Below are 22,124 nucleotides of genomic sequence, written 5' to 3' on the forward strand. Positions count from 1 at the left end.
CTCGGTGGTGCCTGGTGGATTGTTTCTGCTGCAGGTCCAAGAAAAGAGGGCTGGGGGGGAAAGTTGGATCAAGTTGCCAGCCACCAGGATAAATCAAGACGGGCCTTGCATGGCCCATTTTCAACTTCCTGCATCTCTCGCGATTTGCGACAAGCGGATCTGGGATGAATTTCATTGTCGTCCATCGTCTTCTCTTTCATTCTCATCTTGATATTCTTTTCCTTTTGTGTATCATTCGTCGTCGTTACACCATCCCCGTCATTGTATACTCCCGAATCTGTATACTTGAATCGCTGCTGCCAACCAGCTGATCCCCGCCATCTCACAGCCTCAGACGTATTCACAAGGCAGACACGTACATGTTCGGCATTGATTTTATCATGTCTGACTGAAACGCATATTCGGATCAAATCCCAATATCTGTAGACTGACTCAATCTGGAGGCAATTAGCGGATTGACACCAATTTTCCATCACCCCAGGTATGAGTTTTCTCAGCGGCACCGACTGTCCTCCTTTTTTATGAGTCTACTTTTGGACTTGCAATCTGACCAGTGTCATGATGGTTCAGATACCCGCTTGGAGCTCTCGAGCGCGGCTCGATAAGATAACGCGGTTTACAAGGGATGCAAAATGGCTACAACATCCTATCAACCACATCCAAACACGAACACCATGCCCTCTCAGCACAGCACCTCCGACAGTTCACATCATGACTATGAGGTTGGGGACGCTGACAGGAACTATTCAACCAATGACGTGCAGAAATCCAGAAACCCTGCAGCCGCATATAGTGTTCACCAGGGTAATTCTGTCATGGCACAAGGGAGGCCAGCCGTCGGGTCATTTTCTGCAAGGGCCCAGAATCGACCAGAAGGCGACTTAATACGCCCAGACGAATCATTGACTTCAATTCAAGGATACAGCGTAGCGTCAGCAGAGCAGATAGACGGCAACAGCAAAGCCACTTCGCCGATTGATGCTAGTAGCCAGCCATCACCACTAAGTCGATCTAATACAACTAAATCGTCGACAGATAAGCGACGTGACTGGGCTTCGGATAGATCTCCCCTCCAGAAGCTTGAGGTGACTCTCAATGGAATCAGTAAAGAGGAGAAGAGAGCACGCGTGCTGGAAGCCGAGCGAAGAGTCAAGGAGCGCCTGGCACGTCAACAGAGGGAAGCAGAAACCCGGGATGCATCAGCGGCACGACCGCCGGATAGACCCTCTAACACCGGTTCACAATCGAATGCCACACGTCAAAAATCCACTTCTGAGCGAGACGCTAGACAGCTTCAGCCGGACACAGCATCCCGACAGGTAAACCCGGCTATCAGTCGCGGCACAGTCCCGGATAGGCATGAAATGTCCATTCCCCGCGAGCAAAGAGCTCCTGGCCAGCCTAAGCAAGCGATTCAAAACCGGGGCCCACCCTCTCAACCCATTTACATGACGGAGAACTCGCCACACAGCAGTCTAAAGTCCCCAATGCCTGTTGTGAGTCAGGGCAGCGTCCCCAGACGATCTGTGTCGGTTAACCAAAGACCTGGGGGTTATGCCGATGGAGCTGCTAGAAATCCTGAATTACCACGAGAGAAGGAGATACACACCCGTACCACCCCCGAGGCTATTCAAACACCTAGACCTCCCCAACAGAATCACCCCATACCACAGCAAGTCCGGATTCTACCGCGACAGGCCTATCCTGAATCTCAGATTCAGCAGAGCCAATCCTCACAGCGAGCCCCTGAGAGAAACATCGCCTTCTCCTCAGGAATGAATGCTCAACAGGATCGAAATCATGCAGGGACTTCTAACGGTCCTGCTGATACGCCGGTGGAACCCATCCAGGACGAGTTGAACGCACAAATGAAGCCTAAGAAAAACACTGTTTCCTTCAATGTCCCACCACCTACACCCCCGCCGCTATCAGAATGGAAAAATGCGCCGGTAGCCCGGCTGGGGGCATCAGACTTTGACTTCCAGCATCTGGATACCGAGAAAAGTAAGGCTTGGTGGGAGGGTGGTGGCAGTAATCGCAGGAAGAGCAGAGCTTTGCCGAGTAACTATCAGAAGCCAGCCCAGAAGTTGACAGGTAAGCATGACCTAAGTAAAAAGTTTTATCCTGCGAATGAACCTCTTTATTCAGTCGATCCAGCTTCATCACGATTGTATTGTTTAACTGACAAAATGGGGAACCAGAGAATAAGAGCTTCCAGCCTCCTCTCTTTCTGAAGTGCGGCCCGCTCCTCCGATACACTGGATTGAAGCGAGTCAGCATCGACGGGCCAAATGGCCCATTTGACAAGGAGACTTGGAGAGGCAGTATTTTGATCGTCACCAGAGACTCGCGCTCTTCTTACGACTCACCTCCTTCCTTAAAGCTGTTTTCGCAGCCAATGGACCTCCTACCACCACCACCAGTCACAGTTAGTGGCGCTGAGCTTGCACCTGAATATATCGACCCTACGGCTGGTCTCATGAAACTGGGTAGAGATGGCAGGCCACTCTACGTCAAGCCAGTAGATCATACTGAGGAAGGGCTGGATCTGTCTTTCGTGGAGAACGACGATGGGATCTACGAGCTGTCTGCCAGTATGGTGGACTACAGCAGCGAAGGCATCAAGCAACCGATCCCCGCCAACAGACTCCACTCGGTGGACGGAGAGACAGCTGGGGCGTTCAAAGAAGTGGTTGGAGCCCGCTTGTACGCTGATCCAGCTCGCGACGTCACATTCTGGAGATTCGCGATTGAGATCGAATTGGGACCGACGCAACAGCGTATCGCATACCGGCTAAACCACGGGCCCGCACTGGGATTCTGGGTGCCTGCCCGAGGGCAGTCTATGAACATCATGTTCCACACCTGCAATGGTTTCAGCCTCGGAGTCGACTCCAACATGTTCTGCGGCCCCGACCCGCTCTGGCGGGATGTGTTGAACGAGCACCAGACTCGCCCATTCCACGTCATGATCGGTGGCGGTGACCAGATCTTCAATGATCGGGTCATGTTCGATTCGCCGCATTTCCAGGAATGGATGAGGATCAAGGGCCTCAGCGAAAAATACGACACAGCATTTGATCCTGAGTTTCGAGCGGAAATAGAAAGCTTCTATCTCGAGAATTACTCAGCATGGTTCTCCCAGGGCCTTTTTTCTCTGGCCAATTCGCAGATTCCGATGGTCAACATGTGGAACGACCACGAGATCATCGAAGGATATGGATCGTATCCGGATGAGTTCATGGGTGCTCCGGTGATGTCGGGACTGGGAAGAATAGCATTCAAATATTACCTCCTCTTCCAGCACCACAGCGTTCCCGAAGAAACAGAGGCGGATGAGCCTAGTTGGCTCCTTGGGGCACAGCCAGGGCCCTATATCAACTATCAGAGTCGGCATGTATTCATGTCCCTGGGTAAAGAAGTGGCTTTTCTCGGATTGGACTGCAGGACGGAACGATTGGTAAGAAGGATTTGGCAGGCTGAGGAGAGTTGAGGCTGACTATCCTTCAGAGTGATGAGGTTCTAAGCGAACAGACATGCGATATGATCTGGGACAGATGTCATCGTGAGATCGTTCGAGGCGAGACAAAACACTTGATTGTGTTGTCGAGTGTCCCCATTGCGTATCCAAGAATGGTATGTCCCGCCTGACTGCGACTCGAAAACATCATTCTAAATCTCTATGCAGGCCATGCTTAAGAACATCATTAACAGTCGCAAATCGCTTGGAAAGGCCGGGCTTTTCGGAGGCCTGGTGAACAAGAACGGCGGCAAGGTCGAGATCTTTGACGATCACTGGACGGCGAAACACCACAAATCCGAACGCACATACTTGATTGAGGACCTTCAAGACCTTGCCGCGGAGAAGTCGGTTCGGGTCACGATTTTGAGGTGAGATAGACTCCACGGCCGTGGATGAATTCTTTTAACACAAGACTTTAGTGGCGATGTCCACTTGGCGGCAATCGGACAATTCTACTCGAACGCGAAATTGAACGTGCCGAAAGACAAGGACTACCGGTACATGCCTAATGTCATTTCTTCTGCTATCGCGGACATGCCTGAGACAGAAATGGTCTCAGATATGCTGAACAAGCGCAACCACGTGCACCATGTGGATACGAATACAGATGAAGACATGATTCCCATCTTCACCCAGGATGTCAACAGTAAGCCACGCAACAACAAGCGTCTGCTTCCACGTCGAAACTGGTGCGCCATCCGTGAATTTCAACCAGGTGAGTTGCATTTCTGCCTTGCAAGGAGTGTGAGCCCCCTAACGGTAGCTAGGCTCGACGCCTCCAGATACACCAGAATTGGAACAGGCCCCAGTCCCGATGGAAGAGCCTCGTCCGCGTAAGTTGCAGAGGACACTGTCCCTTGGGCGGGGTGATAGACCCCAGGGTGGCTTGCTGAGACGACTCTCGCTGCGAGGGCCGCCTCCAACCAAAGAATTCAACCTGGATGGCGCCCCGGGTCGTCACATGAGCATGGATGGACCTTTCCCAACAACCGAAGCTGGGAACAACTACTTCCCGCCCGCACCAGCAGACTTCCGGCCAGGACCCTTCCACCGGCGACCCACGAACCTGAGCCAGAAGGCGGCCAAGAAGGCTGCGAAGAAGGGCGATGATGGAGTGGGCTCCTACATTAACCTGGAAGGAGGGCTGGCTATCACACTCAATCTCGAGCTCAACCCGCAGGACCCATCCGGCATCACAACCCCATACAAGCTTCTGGTGCCTATGTTGCGATACGACGGGACGGAGTATGAACCCCCCGCCACCCCAGTGGCCAAGGGATGGAAGAGATGGCTCAGCGTGAAGCGCAAGAAAGAGCCCAGCAATGCTGATGATGCCGCCCGTGATGCGGAAGACACGGATTACTCCGGCGGTGACTATGACGAATATACGGAGAGCGACCCTGACGAACCTGATCCCAGAATGCCACAGTCCATGGGGGCTATGGGTCAGACACCGGCACCGGGAGCCATCAGCAATGGGTCTGAAGAAGGGATCAAACCAAAGAAGAAGTGGTTTGGGCGGCTAGGATGATGTTTGACGATTTCGATGATATTGACGACTGATGCTTGATGACTTCATGGTTTCTGTGTTCTTCGCTTGGTTATTTGTTCTGTCCATAATGCTCGCTGCATGCATACCCTGACTTGTTCTATTGATCGATATAATGGCGATATTATCTACATTATTTGTGACAGGCAGAGGAGTTTCACGGTCAGCTCTGTTGGTATAGCTTCAGCAGCAAGGCCAGTTGGCGGATGAGTCAGCTGAGGTAAGGCGTGGTCAACCGTGTCCGAAATCGGAAACCCGATCAGATCCTGAGCAGTCAGTAGTAGATAGATCGTAGACAACTCGATCCAGGTCATTATTGGAATGATGCCCTGCTCAGCATCAGCATCATCATTATCATCATTATCTGATGATTATTATTATTATTATTATTATTATTATTATTATTATTATTATTATTATTATTATTATTATTATTATTATTATTATTACTCCAAGCATAGCACACCAAGCAGAGTGATGATGGTGTCAATGGAATAATACTAAGCTGGAGGTCTCGGCCAGCGCGCTTTCTAAGCAGTCTCACGTGACCGGGTCTCGCCCGGGGAGATGATTTCTCAGAATGGCCGCTCTGGATGGGATTTAGCAGCAGAAGAACGAAAGTCTTCGTGCTCGCTTCGAGATCGATCTTCTAGCTGGCTCTGTGCTCAACTGCTCATTATCAATCAATTTCCACCCATCCCCACATCACTCGTAACTCTCGTCAAGTAGCTGCTGTGGCCCCCTCTTCTTCGTCTTTCGCCATCTTTCGTTTCTACGCCTCCAATTACAGTGCACGCCTCCATACACAACCAGTGGTTAAATCCTCCCCTCTGCCCCCCTCCCCTCCAATCTTCCTTTCTCTCCCAATCTCCCTCCAACAACCGTCAAAGTGTTCTCCTCCGCCTTTCGCCGATTTTCCTTTGCCTCTCTCCGATCGTCGCTTGGATTGACTGCTGCTGCTGCGTCGTCGCTCCACCAAAAGTCCTCCCCGCCCACCTCCGTCCTATCCAATTCCTTCTCGACGCCGTTGCGCGTCAATTCGACCTCTACTTCCAGAATGGCGCACGCAAAAGTAGTTAGTATGTTGAATATCCGTCGAGCCGCCCTTCTAGATGTGTTATTGCACAGCTTCTAACATCGACCCCCTCTTTCCCAGTCATTGGCTCCGGCCCCGCTGCTCACACTGCCGCTATCTACCTCTCGCGAGCAGAGCTCAAGCCGACTCTCTATGAGGGTATGCTGGCTAACGGCACCGCTGCTGGCGGTCAGCTCACCACCACCACCGACATCGAGAACTTCCCCGGTTTTCCCGATGGCATTGGCGGCGCAGAGCTCATGGAGAACATGCGCAAGCAGTCCATTCGGTTCGGCACCGAGGTGATCACCGAGACCATCTCGCGAATTGATTTGTCCTCGAAACCCTTCAAGCTGTGGACGGAGTGGAACGATGGACCCGAGCAGGGTCCCGCATGCACCGCCGACGCCGTTATCATCGCCACGGGCGCCAATGCTCGCCGTCTCAACCTGCCCGGCGAGGAGACCTACTGGCAGAACGGCATCAGCGCTTGTGCCGTCTGCGACGGCGCCGTGCCCATCTTCCGCAACAAGCCCCTGTACGTCATCGGTGGAGGTGACTCGGCCGCCGAGGAGGCCATGTTCCTCGCCAAGTACGGCAGCAGCGTCACCGTACTCGTCCGCCGCGACAAGCTCCGCGCCAGCAAGGCCATGGCCAACCGTCTGCTCGCCCACCCCAAGGTAACCGTGCGCTTCAACACCGTCGCGACCGAGGTCCTGGGCGAGAAGAAGCCCAACGGTCTCATGACCCACCTCAAGGTCAAGAATACCGTCACTGGCGACGAGGAGGTCGTCGACGCCAACGGGCTCTTCTACGCCGTTGGCCATGATCCCGCCACCGCCCTAATCAAGGGCCAGATCGACCTCGATGAGGACGGATACATCATCACCAAGCCTGGAACCAGCTACACCAGCCGCGAGGGTGTCTTTGCCTGCGGTGACGTCCAGGACAAGCGCTACCGCCAGGCCATCACCAGTGCAGGTTTGTTTTCCTTCCATTCTCCCTCGCTCCAATATCCGCCTTTAAACTAACCATCTATCTTATGGTTACAGGATCCGGCTGTATCGCCGCTCTTGAGGCCGAGAAGTTCATTGCGGAGTCCGAAGGTCCCGAGGAGGAGGCCGTCGTCTCCAAGACCGGCGACCGCTCCACCGTCCAGCCCGCCGCCCAGGAAGTCGATGGGGAGGTCAAGAAAGACCCCAATGGCGCCGTCCCCGAGTACAAGTCCAACCCTCTGCTCTAAACATACTCTTTACTACCATCCCCGCCCCCATCGAGCGATAGATCACATCGACACCCCTGAACCTTCCACCTCCCATCGCCTCGTCATGTCATCCACACATCATATCTCCCCTAGATAATGATATCCTCATGCCCTTAGACTTTCAGCGTTCGTTTTTTGTTTCTTTTTTTTCTTTTTCTTTTTCTTTTGTTTTTTTATTTTATTTTATTTTTTTTTTTTTGCTCCCAAAAATCTTTCTTAGTTATGGGTTCACTTGCTCGCACGGAACTCCAATCCAACCCTTAGAGATAAAGGTTGAGAATTGATTGATCAGGGAATCTACCTGGAGATGCATAGAATAGAACAAAAGATTTCATTTTTCATTCATCTTACGGTTGAACCTTGTGAATTGCATCCAATATCTTTCTATTCATTCTGTCGATTGATCTATGTTTTGCGGTATCTAGACCTACCCCTGTCGAATATCATATCCGTATTACCTAGCTAACGCTCGGGATTTATTCCATAGCAAATACTCAATCAATACTGAATACTAATACTCCGTACACCCGTAAGCAAGAAGGACATATACGGTTATACCACCAATCCTCCCGTCGGCTTTGCGAACCCCCCCCGGTTTTTTTGTCCTTCGGTCTCCGCGGAGCTGATATGCATGCACCTTGTAGCCCTGCAGGGTACATCATCTCTTCGCGGGCGGCTGCCAAGTCTCGAACGGGTGCGCCGCACACCACCGGTCCTTGACCTCGTACGATCTCCGCTCCCACTCCTTCATGCTCTGCTTCCACCGGTCCCAGATCGCCGTGTTCGTCTGCCGGTTGGCCTCCGTCTGCTCGATGTACGGCCGTTTCTCCTCCTCGCTTGCCTGCCGCCACATCAGGCCCAGCGCCTGCCGGATCTCGTCGCGCGCGGCCTTGGCGCTCGGGTTCCTTGTCGCGGCCTGCCGCGCCTCGTCGCACTGCTGCCGCGCTTTGCCCCAGTAGTCCTTCTGGTAGAGGAGGAAGGGGTTCAGGCCTGTCCGCGCCGGTCGTGGCTCGGGGGCCCCCAGTTCGGCGTGGATCGCGGCCCACATGGCTTGTTCGTAGGCTTCGCGGAGGGGCGCGTCGCCGGAAGCGGGTGCGGAGGCGGACGAGCCGGTGGGGGCAGACGCGAAGGCGAGAGGTGCTGTGGATAGAGATGGCCCTTTTCTTTTCTGGCCTGCAGCCACGGGTGTGCCTAGCTCGGCGGTCTTGCCCTTTTCAGGCACCAACGGATTCGGCAGCTCGAGAGGACCGAGGACACTATCGATGATTTCTGATGCAGCTCGGAGGCCCGACAGGTAGGCGCCGTGAACAGTGGCCGGATGCGTGCCGCAGGTGGCCTCGCCTGCAAAGTGTAGATTGCCAATGGGCTTCGCCATCAGATCGTAGTCACCCGGCAGCGCCTGCGCAGCCACGTAAGAGTAGGTCCCCCGGGTGAATCGATCCGAACCCCATCGCGTGATGATGGTCTCCAGCGGATCGGGCACAGCCACGTGTTTGAAGACATTGCGCAGTTGGCTGGTCACTTCGGCGACAATCACGGCATCGGGTGTACATTCCGCCTGATGAGCTGCGTCACCGGCCATCAGTGCGATCAGGACTGGAAGGCCGGTTGTTTTCATGCAGTTCCAGAAAAGATAGAACCGGCCCCGGTTGGCTGCATAATCCTCCTGGACTAGACTTTCCCGATTCCTGGGTTCACGTAGAAGCCCAAACATATCTCTTTCTGTATCCCAGAAGGGTTCCTCAAACACTAGTATCACTTTGTTCATGACTCCGAAACCAAGCCTCTCAATGGCCCCCGACTTCCAGTCAGGCAAGGCAGGTGAGAACTGAATTGACTGATACTTGAGAATACCAAGAGATCCCGTAAAGACCACTTTGTCCGCAACAAATGATTCACCGTCCTCGCAGTGAACCACTGTCTTCCGTTTTCCAGACCCCGTGGGATCGTAGGAGATCTTGGTCACGGTTTTGTTCGTTCGCACATCGAGTTTTGTCGGTAGCGACCACAGCCCATAAGGAACTTGTTGATATCCGCCAATTACTTGAGAGTGCTCGCCTTCGAATTCATTGCCCATATCTTGGTCCCAACCGGAAAGGCTGAGCTTGCCAATATTAGCCGCGTTCGCGTACTCCAGGTTAGCAAAGTGCCAATTGATCAACCGCAGATCCTTAGGCGTCAGAGGAAGCATATGCTGATACTGTTTGACTCCCTCGTCCATTACGGCACCCAGCGTTTGCAAATCTGAAGCTCTCGCGATAGGACCCAGATCTAGCGACTCGTTCAGAGAGACACCATCCCTCAACTTCCATCCCATGGCCCGGCAGGCCAACGCTGCCGGTTGTTCATCTGTCGGACCAATATCCGCCACAGCAGGCACAGTCGTTTTGATGTCTGCAGTCTTATGGCTTACACCTCGCCGAACCTTTTTGGTGGGAAACAAGAGCCCAACAGTACCTGCTGCACGTGCCTCCTCGTACTGTCTCACTGTGAGACCGTCGCTCATTGTCAGGTCACGACCAGAGTCAATAAGTCCCCTATCACCTTCGGCAGTGGCTGCCATGACAGATTTGTGCCGGTAAAGTCCTGAGCGGTCTAGAATATCGTTATACAGCCGCTCGTCCATGGCATCCCGGACTTCATCGACAGGAGAGCCGTCGATATCATAGATGGTCGAGATATCTCGTAGTAGATGATACGGCAGCGCTAATTGCCCGCGAATAATCTGGTCTAAGGGATTCCCACGATCGAAACCGACAATAATCTGAGCACCCATCTCAGCCTTGGGAACAAATCCCGGTGCAAATTTAGACGATCGAAGACTTTGTAAGGGATGTGAATAGATACGACCACCGATTCTTCGTCTTCCTTCCAGTACAACAACCCGCGGCGATATCAAAGGATCGTGGTACTGGCTGAAGAGACCCTCCAACTGTCTGGCGCAACCAAGACCTGCCATCCCGGCTCCGATCACAACGATGACAGGACCATCCTTCCGTCGCCCTTTTTTGGGAAATACTACAGCCGGCGGAACCTCAACGCAGCCGAAATTAATATACCCATTTCGCACAAGCCATTCAAATGCAAACGATGCCAAGCCCATCCAACGATAGTCCTTTGCGCACCCAAGAGCTTCCTCCTTGGTTACACTGACCATTGGGTTCCGAGTCCAAAGCCGGAGTATGCCGTTCCGAATATTCAGATAGACAGTGACGTGAAGATGGCACATGTGATCTTGTAGGGCTTCCTGCTCCTTCTTGTGGAGAGCATATGGATTAAGCCTGCATGCATACGCTGCTGTAACGCACTGATGGGCATAGACGGCGGCTGAGAGCCTCGAAGGAATGGATGATCTTGGTCGATATCTCCCGTAGTCTGTAGTGTCGACTGCCGCCTTGATGTCTGTGCTAATAAAAGACGAGGAAGGCGCATCGTTGACAGTAGACGCCGGGGTTGAATTGCTCTGACTAGAGGCAGAAACAAATGAAGCTGACGTTCCCGAGCCGCTAGAGATATTCTGACTTGTATGTCCATTGAGACCATGAGACAAGAAATCCGCGATCTGAGTATCACAGTTCGCTACACCATTAGTAGTACTATCTATCATCTCAAGACCCCCATGTGCATCAGAGTCATTGGCCACGGTGATTGGTTCATCCAAGGAATTGCTCAAAGGCGAGTTCCGAGGCCGTTTTGCAGGGGGCTGAGATTGCTGATCAAGACTCGATAGCGGCTGATCTTGCAGCGCTGCAAGCGGCAAGTGTACATCGCCATTGCCATAAGAAGTTGCTTGAGAAAAGTACCGATCGAACTGCGACATCTCATAGGACAGACTGTTCAAGTCCTGCATCCCTATAGATCCAGCGGTCTCCATTCTCGCTAACAAGGGCGTGGGAGTATGGTAGATCCTTGACGATGACGCGTGATATTAAGTATTGACCAGAACAGGCTGCGATCCACCGAATCAACACATAGATCACCTATTATGAACCGATGGGCATCAGCAACTCAGTACCCCTTCCCTTCGGAGAAGATTTTGGCGATATCAGATCTCGAGATTTCCCTCCATGGTGGGTCCACTCAGACGAGGCCGTTGGATTGGGAGGGAAGGGGTTCTTGGATAATGCGATGTATGATATTCCTAAACAGCTGTTAGATCTACTAATCGCCCACTAGAGAGTTCCCCAGCAGAAATGACTAGTCTCTGAACTCTGAAAGGGACATAGGCATGGGACTCGCCTTACCTGGGTGGACCAATGTGAGACTACTTGTAGGCGAAAAGAAAAGCGAGATATGTCCTTAGGTCATCCGTCAACGCACGTCTCTCGCTTCGACCCGTTGGGTTCTTAGGTTTATTAAATTTTGATGCCGCCAGTAGACGAGTGATTGGAAAATATTCAAACCCTTTGCGATGTCAGTGGATATCTCTCGTTGAAAATATGCATCTCGAATTTGAGAAGACTCGATGGTACAGACGGGAACTTCGGCCAAACTCAGCGTATTTCTCAGTCCGAAGATGGAAAGCCACATTCTGCACTTTGGCTTGGTTCTTGTCAACAGTTCAACTTCACCAACCTTTATTCTCAATCTACAGATGCAGCACCGATCAATACGTTACAAGAGGGAGGACAGATTGGCTACGATCTTCAATTCCGATAGCCTCTTTTCGGAAGAGGATCAAAAAAACGAGTTCGAATCTCCTCTGGCCTTCTCGCAAGCAAGCCTTCATCCAATATCGTCTCTGGTCCACCACCTTGAACCAAACACGATGGAAGATCTCGAGCCAAGTTACGAATAAATCGGTAATACTACATGATCGTTGAGATAACAGCCAGTGATGCCTTGGTATAGACAGATCTATGGGAGCGGTGTATATACATCGTGGGATAGGTACATCATTCGTGAATGTATAACCCATGGATAACATGAGTAGCGAATGACTTTTAATTCGGACGTACATGCGTATGTAGATGGTATGTCTCACTATCTGCTCCATCACCATCCCGGAAGACGTCTGAATCGTTGTCGGTAAATTCATCTCTATACGAACCCTGTAAATGCTTCCTCGTTTGACCAGAAGAATTGTCACTGCCGCTCTCGTCGTCGATCACTAGGTCAACATTGTCATCATCAAAGTCGTTGAATCCAATTCTTTCCTCCTCATCACGAGCAAGTATGCTAGCCGCTGTGTTGACGTCTGGGTCTTCAGAGAAAGAACCATGAGGACGGTGAGCAGCATGGTCGGCTTGTAAGGATCTTCGAATATCGGCCCTCTCCTTGGCTTCTAGTTCTTTGGCTCGTGCCAGCGTTCTTGGGTGAATATGCCCATTAGCATTCTTCGAACGGGCAAAAGCGATACAACGATAGAGAAAGAAGAAGCTTACCTTTTGTATATATACCAGCCTGTAAAAACACCAATCGAAATGGTAAGAACAATACTACAGATATTCACCGCTTTTGACCCAGCACTCATTTCCCCTTTTTGTTCAGAGAGAATCCTGATCCTGCTCCCAATAAAGGCTGGAACAAGCAGCTTAGGTGTGATAATAGCGGTAGCCAATCCATACATCAACGGATGGACAGTAGGAAATGTCGAGACAGCGCCATTGCAGACGGAGTATGGTAAAGGGCACAGGCGAATCATGCATAGCAACTTGAGCCCGTCGTACTTGAGCGTTAGGGCAAGAGCAGCAAATCTCTTGTCGCGCTCCATCATGCGGTTGACAAACTTCGATAGAACTGTTCGCGATACGATGAAGGAGCATGTTGATCCAAGCACAGTTGCAGTGGCATAGAGGAGCCAGCTAAGAAAGTGATTAACGGCCGTCTCAAAAGTGACAAAATTGCAGAGATGAAAAAAGAAGGATACGGATGAGAGCAAAACCTACCCTTTCCATATGCCAAAAATGAAACCCGCGACTGTGCCAAAGGTGGACCAGCCAACCAATGGCGGGAAGGAGACGAAGAAGACACACAGCCAAAGGACAAAAAATGCCAGCTTCGACTGCTCCCATGTCTCAGCGACCGGTTCGAGCCATAGGAACACCTGTCCGGTAAAGATCATGAAACCCAGCCCCAACAGAATGGCAAGTATCACCGCTCCGATGGCCCCAACTCTCTGCCAAAAGTTCAGTCTTCGCCAAGTTTTCTTCATCCGGTATAGGAGCCTGGTTGCTTGACTAGTGATCTGATCCCGAAAGCTAGTTGCTTCCCGTATTGAGGGACTGGGCGTATTCTGTCTGTTTGGGATCAGATGACCCCATGGCGGCGACTGTATGTCATCGTCCGCTGGCGATGGCGTTCCTGAAGGTGACATTGGAAGGGATAGGGCTCGTGCTGTTGAAGCGTAGCCTGCAGGCATCTTGACGGGAATTCACATTCAACGATTATCCGGTAAGTCGCGACTTCAATGCGGTAGAGGTCGACGTGTTAGTGAAGAGCCTGTTAGGGTCAAGTAGCTGCTATCTCATTTATCGCAATCTGGCAAAGGGTTATCCACTAGCGAACCAGTTCTCCCAAATGAACAGATCAAGCACCGGTTTGCGTCGAAAGCAGGCGTTTGGGTTCCTCGGGCACCTGATGGAGAAGGCGACAAAGGCGACAAAAGTAGTGAGCGAAGCAAAATGACGGTCGTGTAGGACCACCCCTGCCGGTTGTCCAAAGGTATTAAGGGTAATATAGCTACCCTACTGAGTTAAAAGCTCAAGACGAGCCGTCATAATGAGCCGATGCCTCTCTGAACATTTGGAAGATGTTGTCCCTTTCCATTGGGGGTTGGAGAGTTCAGCGGGTTGCTGACTGTACCTGCTAGTACTCTAGTTATCTAGTTACTAGTAACCCTTGTGACTAAGGCAGCATTATTGCTTGCTTCAATATCTTTCCGGTTTACTCTACATGGCTTTTGATTTATTTTCCGTTTTTTTTATTTTTTTTTTATTTTTTCCCCCTTCATGCATTCATCTGAGTTATACAGCTACATGCAGTACAAGGGAAAATTGATATCGTAATAATTGCATGTCTTTTTCTCGGCTGATCGACCGATTCTTGTATTATTGTTATTGTCAGCCAAGCCAGTTGGTGCCTTTTGGCCTGAGGTTCCAGATCTCCCCACACTCTCGTTCAATATACATTCCGACTGACTATGGAGTTGGTTGTGTACTGGCAGTTGTGGATTGACAAGCTCACGAATACATTTACGAGACAATAGTAATATTGATTATCGTAAACTATTAGTATAGTTCCGCAATTTATTCTGGGAACACGCAAAGATGTCTAGATAGACTCTCCTCTCAGAGCGAGTGACCGGGGTGTGGCAGCCTGAGCGCCTCAGTGTTATGGCCACCAATGTCTCTGCCTGAGTCAAATCCAGCCAGCCAGATCGACCACGAGTCTCCATCCTATCGAATTGATCGGTCGACCTATCTAATTCCATAACTAACTAGCTTGCCTTACCTTGCCTTAAGGTACTTCCCATCCATCCACTACCTACACTGCAACTCCCCCTTCTTTGTCCTCAATCATCTTTTGTCTTTGGTCTTTCGTCTTTCGTCTTTCGTCTTTCGTCTTTCTTCTTTCCTGTGGGCGTTGCTGCTTCAATTCTGATCGTTCATTTCTGCTTGCTTCTCTCGTTTATCCTCTTCGATGGGTGCTTTCCTTTAACGTCTGCGATGTGATCTTCCTTCAGTGTTTCGCAATCTGTCCCCCCTTTCGCATGCCAACAAACCCCCTTCTTGAGCTGACAACACGACCACAACCAATCTATTGTAATTAGCAACGCTGTCGTGCCATCGTCGGAGCACAATGGAATCTCATCTCTAAACTAGCACTCGAGTTCCAGTTACCACTCGGGTCTTATCGCCGTCCCGAGCGTCTGAACGGCAGTTACCCCTCACCAAACATCTGAACCGTGCTACCCACGTTTCATCGCTTCATCCCCCATCCCTCCTATCCAAGTCGTCTATCGCTGTAAGATATAACCTCAGAATGATCGCCGACGATCTTCTCGAGAGTTGTCTTCAGCTCCTCCAGGATAAAACTCTCGATGAAGAAGAACAAGCCGAGAAGGTCGAGGACTTCCTGCGGGAGAAGACCTCATTGACCGGCGCATCATTGGAAAATGCGGTCCTCGACGTTCTATGGCGACATCGCAATCGAACCTTACCTGATTCCTCTCCTCCCCCTCCTCGTCATACGGTGATCCGCCGCTCCTCGCCAGCTCCGTGGCAGATGGCACGTTCCTCCACACCGCTATCTCCACCTTCGAATCTAGGTACCAGCCCTGGTGGCTCTTCTTGGCTCCAAAGCTCACGGGGAGGATATCCTCGCGCACCACTCTCATCTACCGTATCGCCTTTTACCTCTCCCCGCCCTTCTCCCAGATTGGCCCTTGCTCAGCCGATCCCCCACTCGCCGAATCTCAACGCTTACGAATTTTCGGACCAGAGCCAGGTGTCGGATTTCTACGGTGACTTTGGCAACGATAGCAATGTGGATTGGCTTGTTGCAGACGATGCAGCCAGCACCACATCCTCTGTGGGAGCGCTGAGCGTCTCTGGGGCTCTCAGCGCCACTGCTCCGGAATTTGTCCCCGACATGAGTCCACATGATATCCTGCGCACTGTCCTGGGTGATAAGAGATCGAACGAGGACATCGAGGCTGCTTTAGAAGCGAACAGCTATGATCTCGGCGCAACTATTGCCGCTCTGTCCCAGGATCATGATGGGGAGGCCTTTCATCAGTCAGATGATTCCCGAGTCATTGTCGGAAAGTCCATGACCATGGAACAGTCAAAATCAGGCACCTCTCCCGGTCATAGTCGGAGCCCTGTCGTGTGTAAATATTGGCTGTCTACGGGGCAATGCCTCCGTGCAGATTGTCGCTTCAGCCACGATCTTACCAGCCACGTCTGCAAGTAAGTCCCCATGGGTATTTTGTCAGGAAAACCAATTGGAATTCAGCTAACCACTGCGTGTGGTGCAGATATTGGGTTATGGGCAATTGTCTTGCGGGCGATGGGTGTCCTTTCTCTCACGATCCCTCGGCATTGATCGCGAATCTCAGCATGGGAGAAGGCAATCCTCAGGTTTCGATCACTGGTGCAGCTTTTAACGTAGAGAATACTTCGGAAGCCTTCCCTCCATTACAGACCGGAGGCGGCTCCGGAGACCAATGGACGAATCATTACCTCGGAAAGTACTCGCATTTGTCTGGTCTCATGGGGAACAAGTCTCCCCAGTCAATGCAGCTGGCGCCAGGCAAACGCAATGGTTATGGATCTCGTCCTCACTCCCGGCCGACCAGCCGGCATCAACACCGTGAACTTAACCCGACAGCCCTTTCCGTCGACGACCCAGACGCATTTCCCACGCTTGCTGCAGTCAGCGCGAAGAACGCTGGTAAAAAGCAGGGCAAGCGCAACAACCGCGAGAATAGTTCTGCGCGAGAGAATCTGCCTACTTCCTTGGCAGATGTTGTCCGTATGTCACCGTCTCCTGCTCCCGGTAAAGGGAAGTCTCTGTCCAAGAATGGCAGAGAAGGAGGCAAAGGTCGCGAGAACAGCGCCGCCGCTCAAGCTATTCCCGCTCCGCAGAATATCCCTTGGCTTGAGACCGGTTCTCGCGCCAATCAGCAGTACATCAAATACCGCACAGAAGCCATTCGCCACGGCACTGTGCGGAATAAATTCCTCCAGAGGTAAGAATATTGACACTTGATGAACACATCACGTTCTAACAAATCTTACAGCGCCGCTCAAGCCTGGAACCGCAATGATGCGAGGGCTGCAAAGGCACTGTCTCTCCGGGGCCAGGCAGAAAATGAAGCGATGCGCAAGTGCCACCGTGAAGCAGCACGCCAATTGTATGAAGAGCGAAACAAACACCTTCTTACCGCCGGCTTGGATGAGACTGCCGAAGAACTCTACGTCGACCTGCATGGTCTGCATCCTGAAGAGGCAATTGAATATCTGGAGAAGATTCTCCTGCGACATGCACGTGAGGGACGCCGCGTGATATACGCGATTACAGGGACAGGTCACCATTCGAAGAACGGCAAGGATAAGATCGGAAAAGCCGTCAAAGCTTGGCTCAATGACTGGAAATATCTCTTCCGCGAATTCAGCGTGCCTGGAGAGAGGGGCGGATATGTCGGCGGAATCCTAGGCATCGATCCCACCAGCTATGATAAGGCCTTAGCCAAGAGCATAGAAGCGAACGCGAACAAGGCCGACGATGACAATCAGCCTGTCTTGACGATGGGAAAGATCCAGTTGCTCAAACGCGAAGACTTAGAATCGAACAATCAATAGCCTTACCTTTCTCTTGAAAACCTTTGTTTCTCTGGTGCCGGCAATAAGAGTCTCAATCAATCCTCACTAGTTCACTAGTTCTCGCGGCAGATTTCGCACCTTTCCTGTTAGGCATAGAGGGAGGGAATGCCGACGCATGAATCGCATAGGGACTTCTACAAGCACGATTAGATGGATTCTTCCACTCCTGTTCATTGTCATGCCCATCGGATCATCTCTATCGAGTATATACCACTACCAGCCTATTCTTCACTCTGGCCGGATTTCTTCATAAATGGCCCTGATTCTGCATGACTTTGGTGCGGCTTCAGTGAGGAGTATATACAAAGACATTACATAACTATCACTGCATCCAGTTCTACTGAATATATATCATTCAGGGTAATCGTAGAGCGCATGCCTTGTCGGGGATTCAACACAAGTTCAATAGGATATAACCACACACCCTTTAAACGAGCATTGGGATTATTCAGGCTCCTGATGTTGCCATTTCTCCCGCAACTCCCGAACATCGAACCCGCACGCCTCGGCCTTCTTCACAATGGAGCGCGCCTTCTCCGCAACGGGGATATCAATCATCTTCCCGTCAAGAGTCCACGCGCCCCGGCCAGCCTGCGCGGCTTTCTCGTCCGCGATCACCACCCGGACCGCCCATTGAACCTCGTCCGTTTCCGGCCCGTAGATCCGCTGTGCCGTCTCCACCTGCGAGGGATGGATACACTGTTTCCCATTGAAACCCAGCTGCTTTCCGCTGCGGCATTCTTCCTCAAGCACGGCGGGCGGGGAGCCATCGCCTTTGGTTGACTTGTACGCCGTACAGACCAAGTCGATCGTGGACGGGAGGTTTGCTGCCCGCGCGGCCGTGACGATGGCGGATCGTGCGAACAGGAACTCCATCAGGGACGGGGTGCGTGTGAGACTGAGATCGAGGGCGAAGTCTTCTGCAGCGAAGATGAGGCCCTGGAGGAGGGGTGTCGCTGCGCAGATTTGGGTGAGGTTTGTCAGGGATTTCGCGGACTCGACGAGCGCCAGGAGGGAGATGGGGGGCCGCGGGTGTCCATCCTGTGTCTGGGACTTCTGCGAGATGGTGTGGGTGATGACGTCCGTGACGAAGGTGAGGTCCGAGGCGGAATTGACTTTGGGAATGACAATGGTGCTGAGATTGGGGGATTGGAGCTGGTTGGGTTTATTAGTATCCTAGCGTTTATGTGCAAGGGGGGCGACGGTGTCTGTGTCTCTACATACGACTTCGGTCAGATCCGCTAGTGCTAGCCCGCTGTCGACAGAGTTGATGCGGACCGCGCGCTCGCGGATCCCAGACGGAGCAGGCTGGTCGAGCGCTCTCCGCACTAGCGAGCGAGCTTCCGCTTTCTTGTACGGAGTCACGCTGTCTTCGAGGTCATAGGCGACGCAATCTGCGGTCAAGGAGCGGGATTTGTCAATGAAGCGTTGCGATGATCCGGGGACTATCAATAAAGTGGTCAGTGAAGGGTGCTGTTTCTGTATGTTGGACGGAGTAGATGATTATGCGCCAAGAGAACGCTGGAGGCCGGATGCGGGGAGAGCTTGATGGCATTGACGTACTGTAGAGAAGGGCACGGCGGAGGGTATTTCTCGACGCCATTTTCTGCGATATATTGTGATGGGTATATATCAAGGAATGATTTTGTAGCCGACAGTTGCTCACGGGTGATAATCAGGTACAAAGCTTGTCCTGAAGAGCCAGGCTCTGTTGTCTTTATCCTCGGTCTGGAGCATGAGTTGAGTTCGGGCCCATACTGGCATAAAGGCTTCTGGGATTTGATCTCTTCCGGGTGGAACCTTTGGGACCCTGATTAGGTCTACTGTTCAATGAAATAGCCACCATTGATGCAAAATCGGACTGTGAGTATGCGAGAGGTATTAGCCCATGCTCCCATTTGCATTTAGAATTATAGCAGAGCAGGGACACAGAATTTTCCTTCTGGTGATAGAGACTTGAAGCATGTTTTGTTTTTTCCGCCGTTGAGCCGATTATGCCGTCCCCCACCGCCTGGTGTACGTATACAATCCAGACACGCAGCATCATCATCTCGACCTTATCATCGCAGCAGTTGCGAATTGCAGATCTCATTTAATGGGGAGATAGCTCTATTGCTTCCTCTTTTCCTGTCTTGAAGGTGTTTGATAATTGCTTATAGCCTCATCATGGACCAACCCCTCCAGCCCCAGCAGGGGGAATTGAACTGGCGTCTCAGCGCCCATCCGATCACACTCCTTTGCTTTCTGGGATTCCGCTCCAGTGCTCTCCTGATGTATCTGTTCGGAGTTCTATTTATCAAGAATTTGTATGTGAGCGATGCGCATGAGCTTCATGGTCACCCATGAGAATCACCCCCCGCGATTAATCTTCGGCTAACATGATACCCAGCGTCCTTGTCTTCATCTTGACCCTCCTCCTCCTCTCCGCGGACTTTTACTATCTTAAGAACATCGCCGGCCGTCGCCTAGTTGGTCTGCGCTGGTGGAACGAAGTCAACACTTCAACCGGCGATTCGCACTGGGTATTTGAGTCGTCCGACCCCACCACTCGTACCATCACGGCTACAGATAAGAGATTCTTCTGGCTCGGTCTATACATAACGCCTGCGCTGTGGATCGGGCTGGCTGTGTTGGCTATTGTCACATTGAGCAAAATCATTTGGTTAAGTTTGGTTGGTAAGTTGTTCTCTCGCAGTGCCATCTCGTACTTTTCTCCGGGCAGGGTCTAATTCAACCTCAGCTATTGCCTTGATCTTGACCATTACCAACACGGTTGCTTTCTCTCGATGCGATCGCTTCGGCCAAGCGTCTACGTTTGCTAACCGGGCGTTTGGGGGAAGCATCGTGAGCAATATTACGGGAGGTCTGCTGGGCAGACTCTTTAAGTAAATTGTGATCAGTCAACGGATGTATGATTTAAGTTTATGTGATCTGTTCAAGAACAAGGGCCTTTGGTGTCTGGCACTCTTACCTTCTTCTTATGGCCCAGGCATAACAATCAAGTATTGCATTTAAGTATTCCATCTATCAGTAGTACATCGAGGAACTTATTCCACGGCCTCCCTGGAAAATGGACAATCTTAGAGGACTATGACAATCGGATTATGTGCTGAGTCTGTCTGCCTTTCTGCACCTTCCAAGTATCAGATTGCATGAGACAGAAAACTTGGTTCGTCTCAATTAGTCAATTGTCATTGACTTGCGTATTCACTCAGCCAAAATAACCGGTGCCTGCCGTCCTTTTTCCACGTCCCTTGTAATGACAGATTTGATAAACTACGTTGTATGGGCTTTTGTCAGGTATTGAGCTTGACAAAAGGCATTAGGTATCTACCTAAACTGTTTGGCCTATCCCCACTATTTAGGCACCAGTATATGCTAGTATTTGCTAGTATTTTTTGTCGCAGTGCCACCTAGTAGTAAGTGAAATTAAATGGCAGTGATCAGTGATCACAACAATCCACTTCAGCTCCAGAGATAATGCAGCTAACCCTGGCTTATAACAGTCCCAAATAAATTTCTCTACTCTTTGTAGCTCTTTCGAAAGGACTTTATGGCTCGAGGCAACGACAATTAAACTGATGCCAACCAATGCCTCTTTGGCTGTACGGAGTAAGTGACTGCGCCGCATTTCTGGAGTAAACAAAGAGTCGCCAAAATGACTCGTTCTTCGGACGTGCCCGTGCTAAGCTGCAAGCTACTGCAGTTCTCTCCTGCGACATATGCAGGTGACTTGAAATGGAAATGTATCTCATTCCATACAGTGGCTTTATGCTTGCTTTTTGGGCTCCATCTGAGTGCGCCTGAGCGCTTTCTGTCTTGATATCAAAGAGCATAGAGAAGGTTCAAGCTGTGAAATGGAGGTTTGTAACACGCGTCGTCTTCTACCAGTATGCTTGACCTCGAGCTCTAACTGATAATGCATTGAGCAGGTTGCTGCTCTATGATTCTGTATTATGGACTAGATCTTTATTGAACTCAGTCGATTCTCATTGTTCTGGAAAGGCAACAGACATCCAGTTCCAGTGAAGACGTTTTGTTAAAACATGTTCTTAGTTCAAATATCACAGCCATTAACACTGCCTCCTGCGAAAGGCAAGCTGTACCCTTCCCACACAATCTTCTGACTCCATATCCTCATGTCTCCTATTTTCTCTCAGGTGCAAAAAGTACTTTGCATATACCCGAGTGTGCCATGATACCACATCCCTCGGTTTCAGCCTTGCCCGTTCTCGATAGCCAATACCATATTCGAATTCTTGTTGGTTGCCAACATCGAGCTCAGAGAGAGCCAATTCCTACTAAACGAGAATGTCCCCTGTCATTTTGCTTTTTCCAGGGAGATCAAGAGGGTAAATCCCCGGGCAAACACTCCCAGTGCCGAC

General features: G+C 51.2%; 7 protein-coding genes across 7 annotated transcripts, besides 5 other annotated features; 4 read left to right on the forward strand and 3 right to left on the reverse strand.

The window, feature by feature from the left end:
* Positions 1 to 632: 632 nt before the first annotated feature.
* On the forward strand, positions 633 to 5,054 carry ACLA_051980 (uncharacterized protein; the record flags this gene model as incomplete). Its single annotated transcript, XM_001272151.1, has 6 exons — positions 633 to 2,094; positions 2,202 to 3,460; positions 3,511 to 3,636; positions 3,689 to 3,891; positions 3,943 to 4,238; positions 4,291 to 5,054. 6 exons carry the CDS (start codon positions 633 to 635, stop codon positions 5,052 to 5,054), a joined length of 4,110 nt encoding a protein of 1,369 aa, XP_001272152.1.
* Positions 5,055 to 5,416: 362 nt separating this feature from the next.
* Positions 5,417 to 5,521: a microsatellite.
* Positions 5,443 to 5,520: a microsatellite.
* A 608-nt stretch (positions 5,522 to 6,129) lies between the features above and the next one.
* trr1 (thioredoxin-disulfide reductase TRR1) lies at positions 6,130 to 7,390 on the forward strand (the record flags this gene model as incomplete). The annotated part of the gene is made up of 3 exons (XM_001272152.1): positions 6,130 to 6,147; positions 6,201 to 7,128; positions 7,200 to 7,390. The coding sequence occupies 3 exons, from the start codon at positions 6,130 to 6,132 to the stop codon at positions 7,388 to 7,390; spliced, it is 1,137 nt and encodes a 378-aa protein (XP_001272153.1).
* A 152-nt stretch (positions 7,391 to 7,542) lies between these two features.
* Positions 7,543 to 7,609: a microsatellite.
* Positions 7,543 to 7,610: a microsatellite.
* A 459-nt stretch (positions 7,611 to 8,069) lies between these two features.
* On the reverse strand, positions 8,070 to 11,285 carry aof2 (putative lysine-specific histone demethylase Aof2; the record flags this gene model as incomplete). Its single annotated transcript, XM_001272153.1, has 1 exon — positions 8,070 to 11,285. The coding sequence occupies one exon, from the start codon at positions 11,283 to 11,285 to the stop codon at positions 8,070 to 8,072; it is 3,216 nt and encodes a 1,071-aa protein (XP_001272154.1).
* A 1,069-nt stretch (positions 11,286 to 12,354) lies between these two features.
* On the reverse strand, positions 12,355 to 13,772 carry ACLA_052010 (TVP38/TMEM64 family protein; the record flags this gene model as incomplete). Its single annotated transcript, XM_001272154.1, has 3 exons — positions 12,355 to 12,721; positions 12,796 to 13,215; positions 13,300 to 13,772. The coding sequence occupies 3 exons, from the start codon at positions 13,770 to 13,772 to the stop codon at positions 12,355 to 12,357; spliced, it is 1,260 nt and encodes a 419-aa protein (XP_001272155.1).
* Positions 13,773 to 14,931: 1,159 nt separating this feature from the next.
* Positions 14,932 to 14,985: a microsatellite.
* A 409-nt stretch (positions 14,986 to 15,394) lies between these two features.
* ACLA_052020 (CCCH zinc finger and SMR domain protein) lies at positions 15,395 to 17,718 on the forward strand (the record flags this gene model as incomplete). The annotated part of the gene is made up of 3 exons (XM_001272155.1): positions 15,395 to 16,323; positions 16,392 to 17,105; positions 17,157 to 17,718. 3 exons carry the CDS (start codon positions 15,395 to 15,397, stop codon positions 17,716 to 17,718), a joined length of 2,205 nt encoding a protein of 734 aa, XP_001272156.1.
* A 465-nt stretch (positions 17,719 to 18,183) lies between these two features.
* ACLA_052030 (HpcH/HpaI aldolase/citrate lyase family protein) lies at positions 18,184 to 19,342 on the reverse strand (the record flags this gene model as incomplete). The annotated part of the gene is made up of 3 exons (XM_001272156.1): positions 18,184 to 18,894; positions 18,964 to 19,184; positions 19,303 to 19,342. The coding sequence occupies 3 exons, from the start codon at positions 19,340 to 19,342 to the stop codon at positions 18,184 to 18,186; spliced, it is 972 nt and encodes a 323-aa protein (XP_001272157.1).
* Positions 19,343 to 19,905: 563 nt separating this feature from the next.
* Positions 19,906 to 20,628, forward strand: ACLA_052040 (DUF846 domain-containing protein; the record flags this gene model as incomplete). Its single annotated transcript, XM_001272157.1, has 3 exons — positions 19,906 to 20,045; positions 20,129 to 20,415; positions 20,480 to 20,628. The coding sequence occupies 3 exons, from the start codon at positions 19,906 to 19,908 to the stop codon at positions 20,626 to 20,628; spliced, it is 576 nt and encodes a 191-aa protein (XP_001272158.1).
* Between the last annotated feature and the right edge of the window lie 1,496 nt (positions 20,629 to 22,124).

Source organism: Aspergillus clavatus, genomic scaffold (genome assembly GCF_000002715.2).
Source record: "Aspergillus clavatus NRRL 1 1099423829800 genomic scaffold, whole genome shotgun sequence".
Lineage (NCBI taxonomy): Eukaryota > Fungi > Ascomycota > Eurotiomycetes > Eurotiales > Aspergillaceae > Aspergillus > Aspergillus clavatus.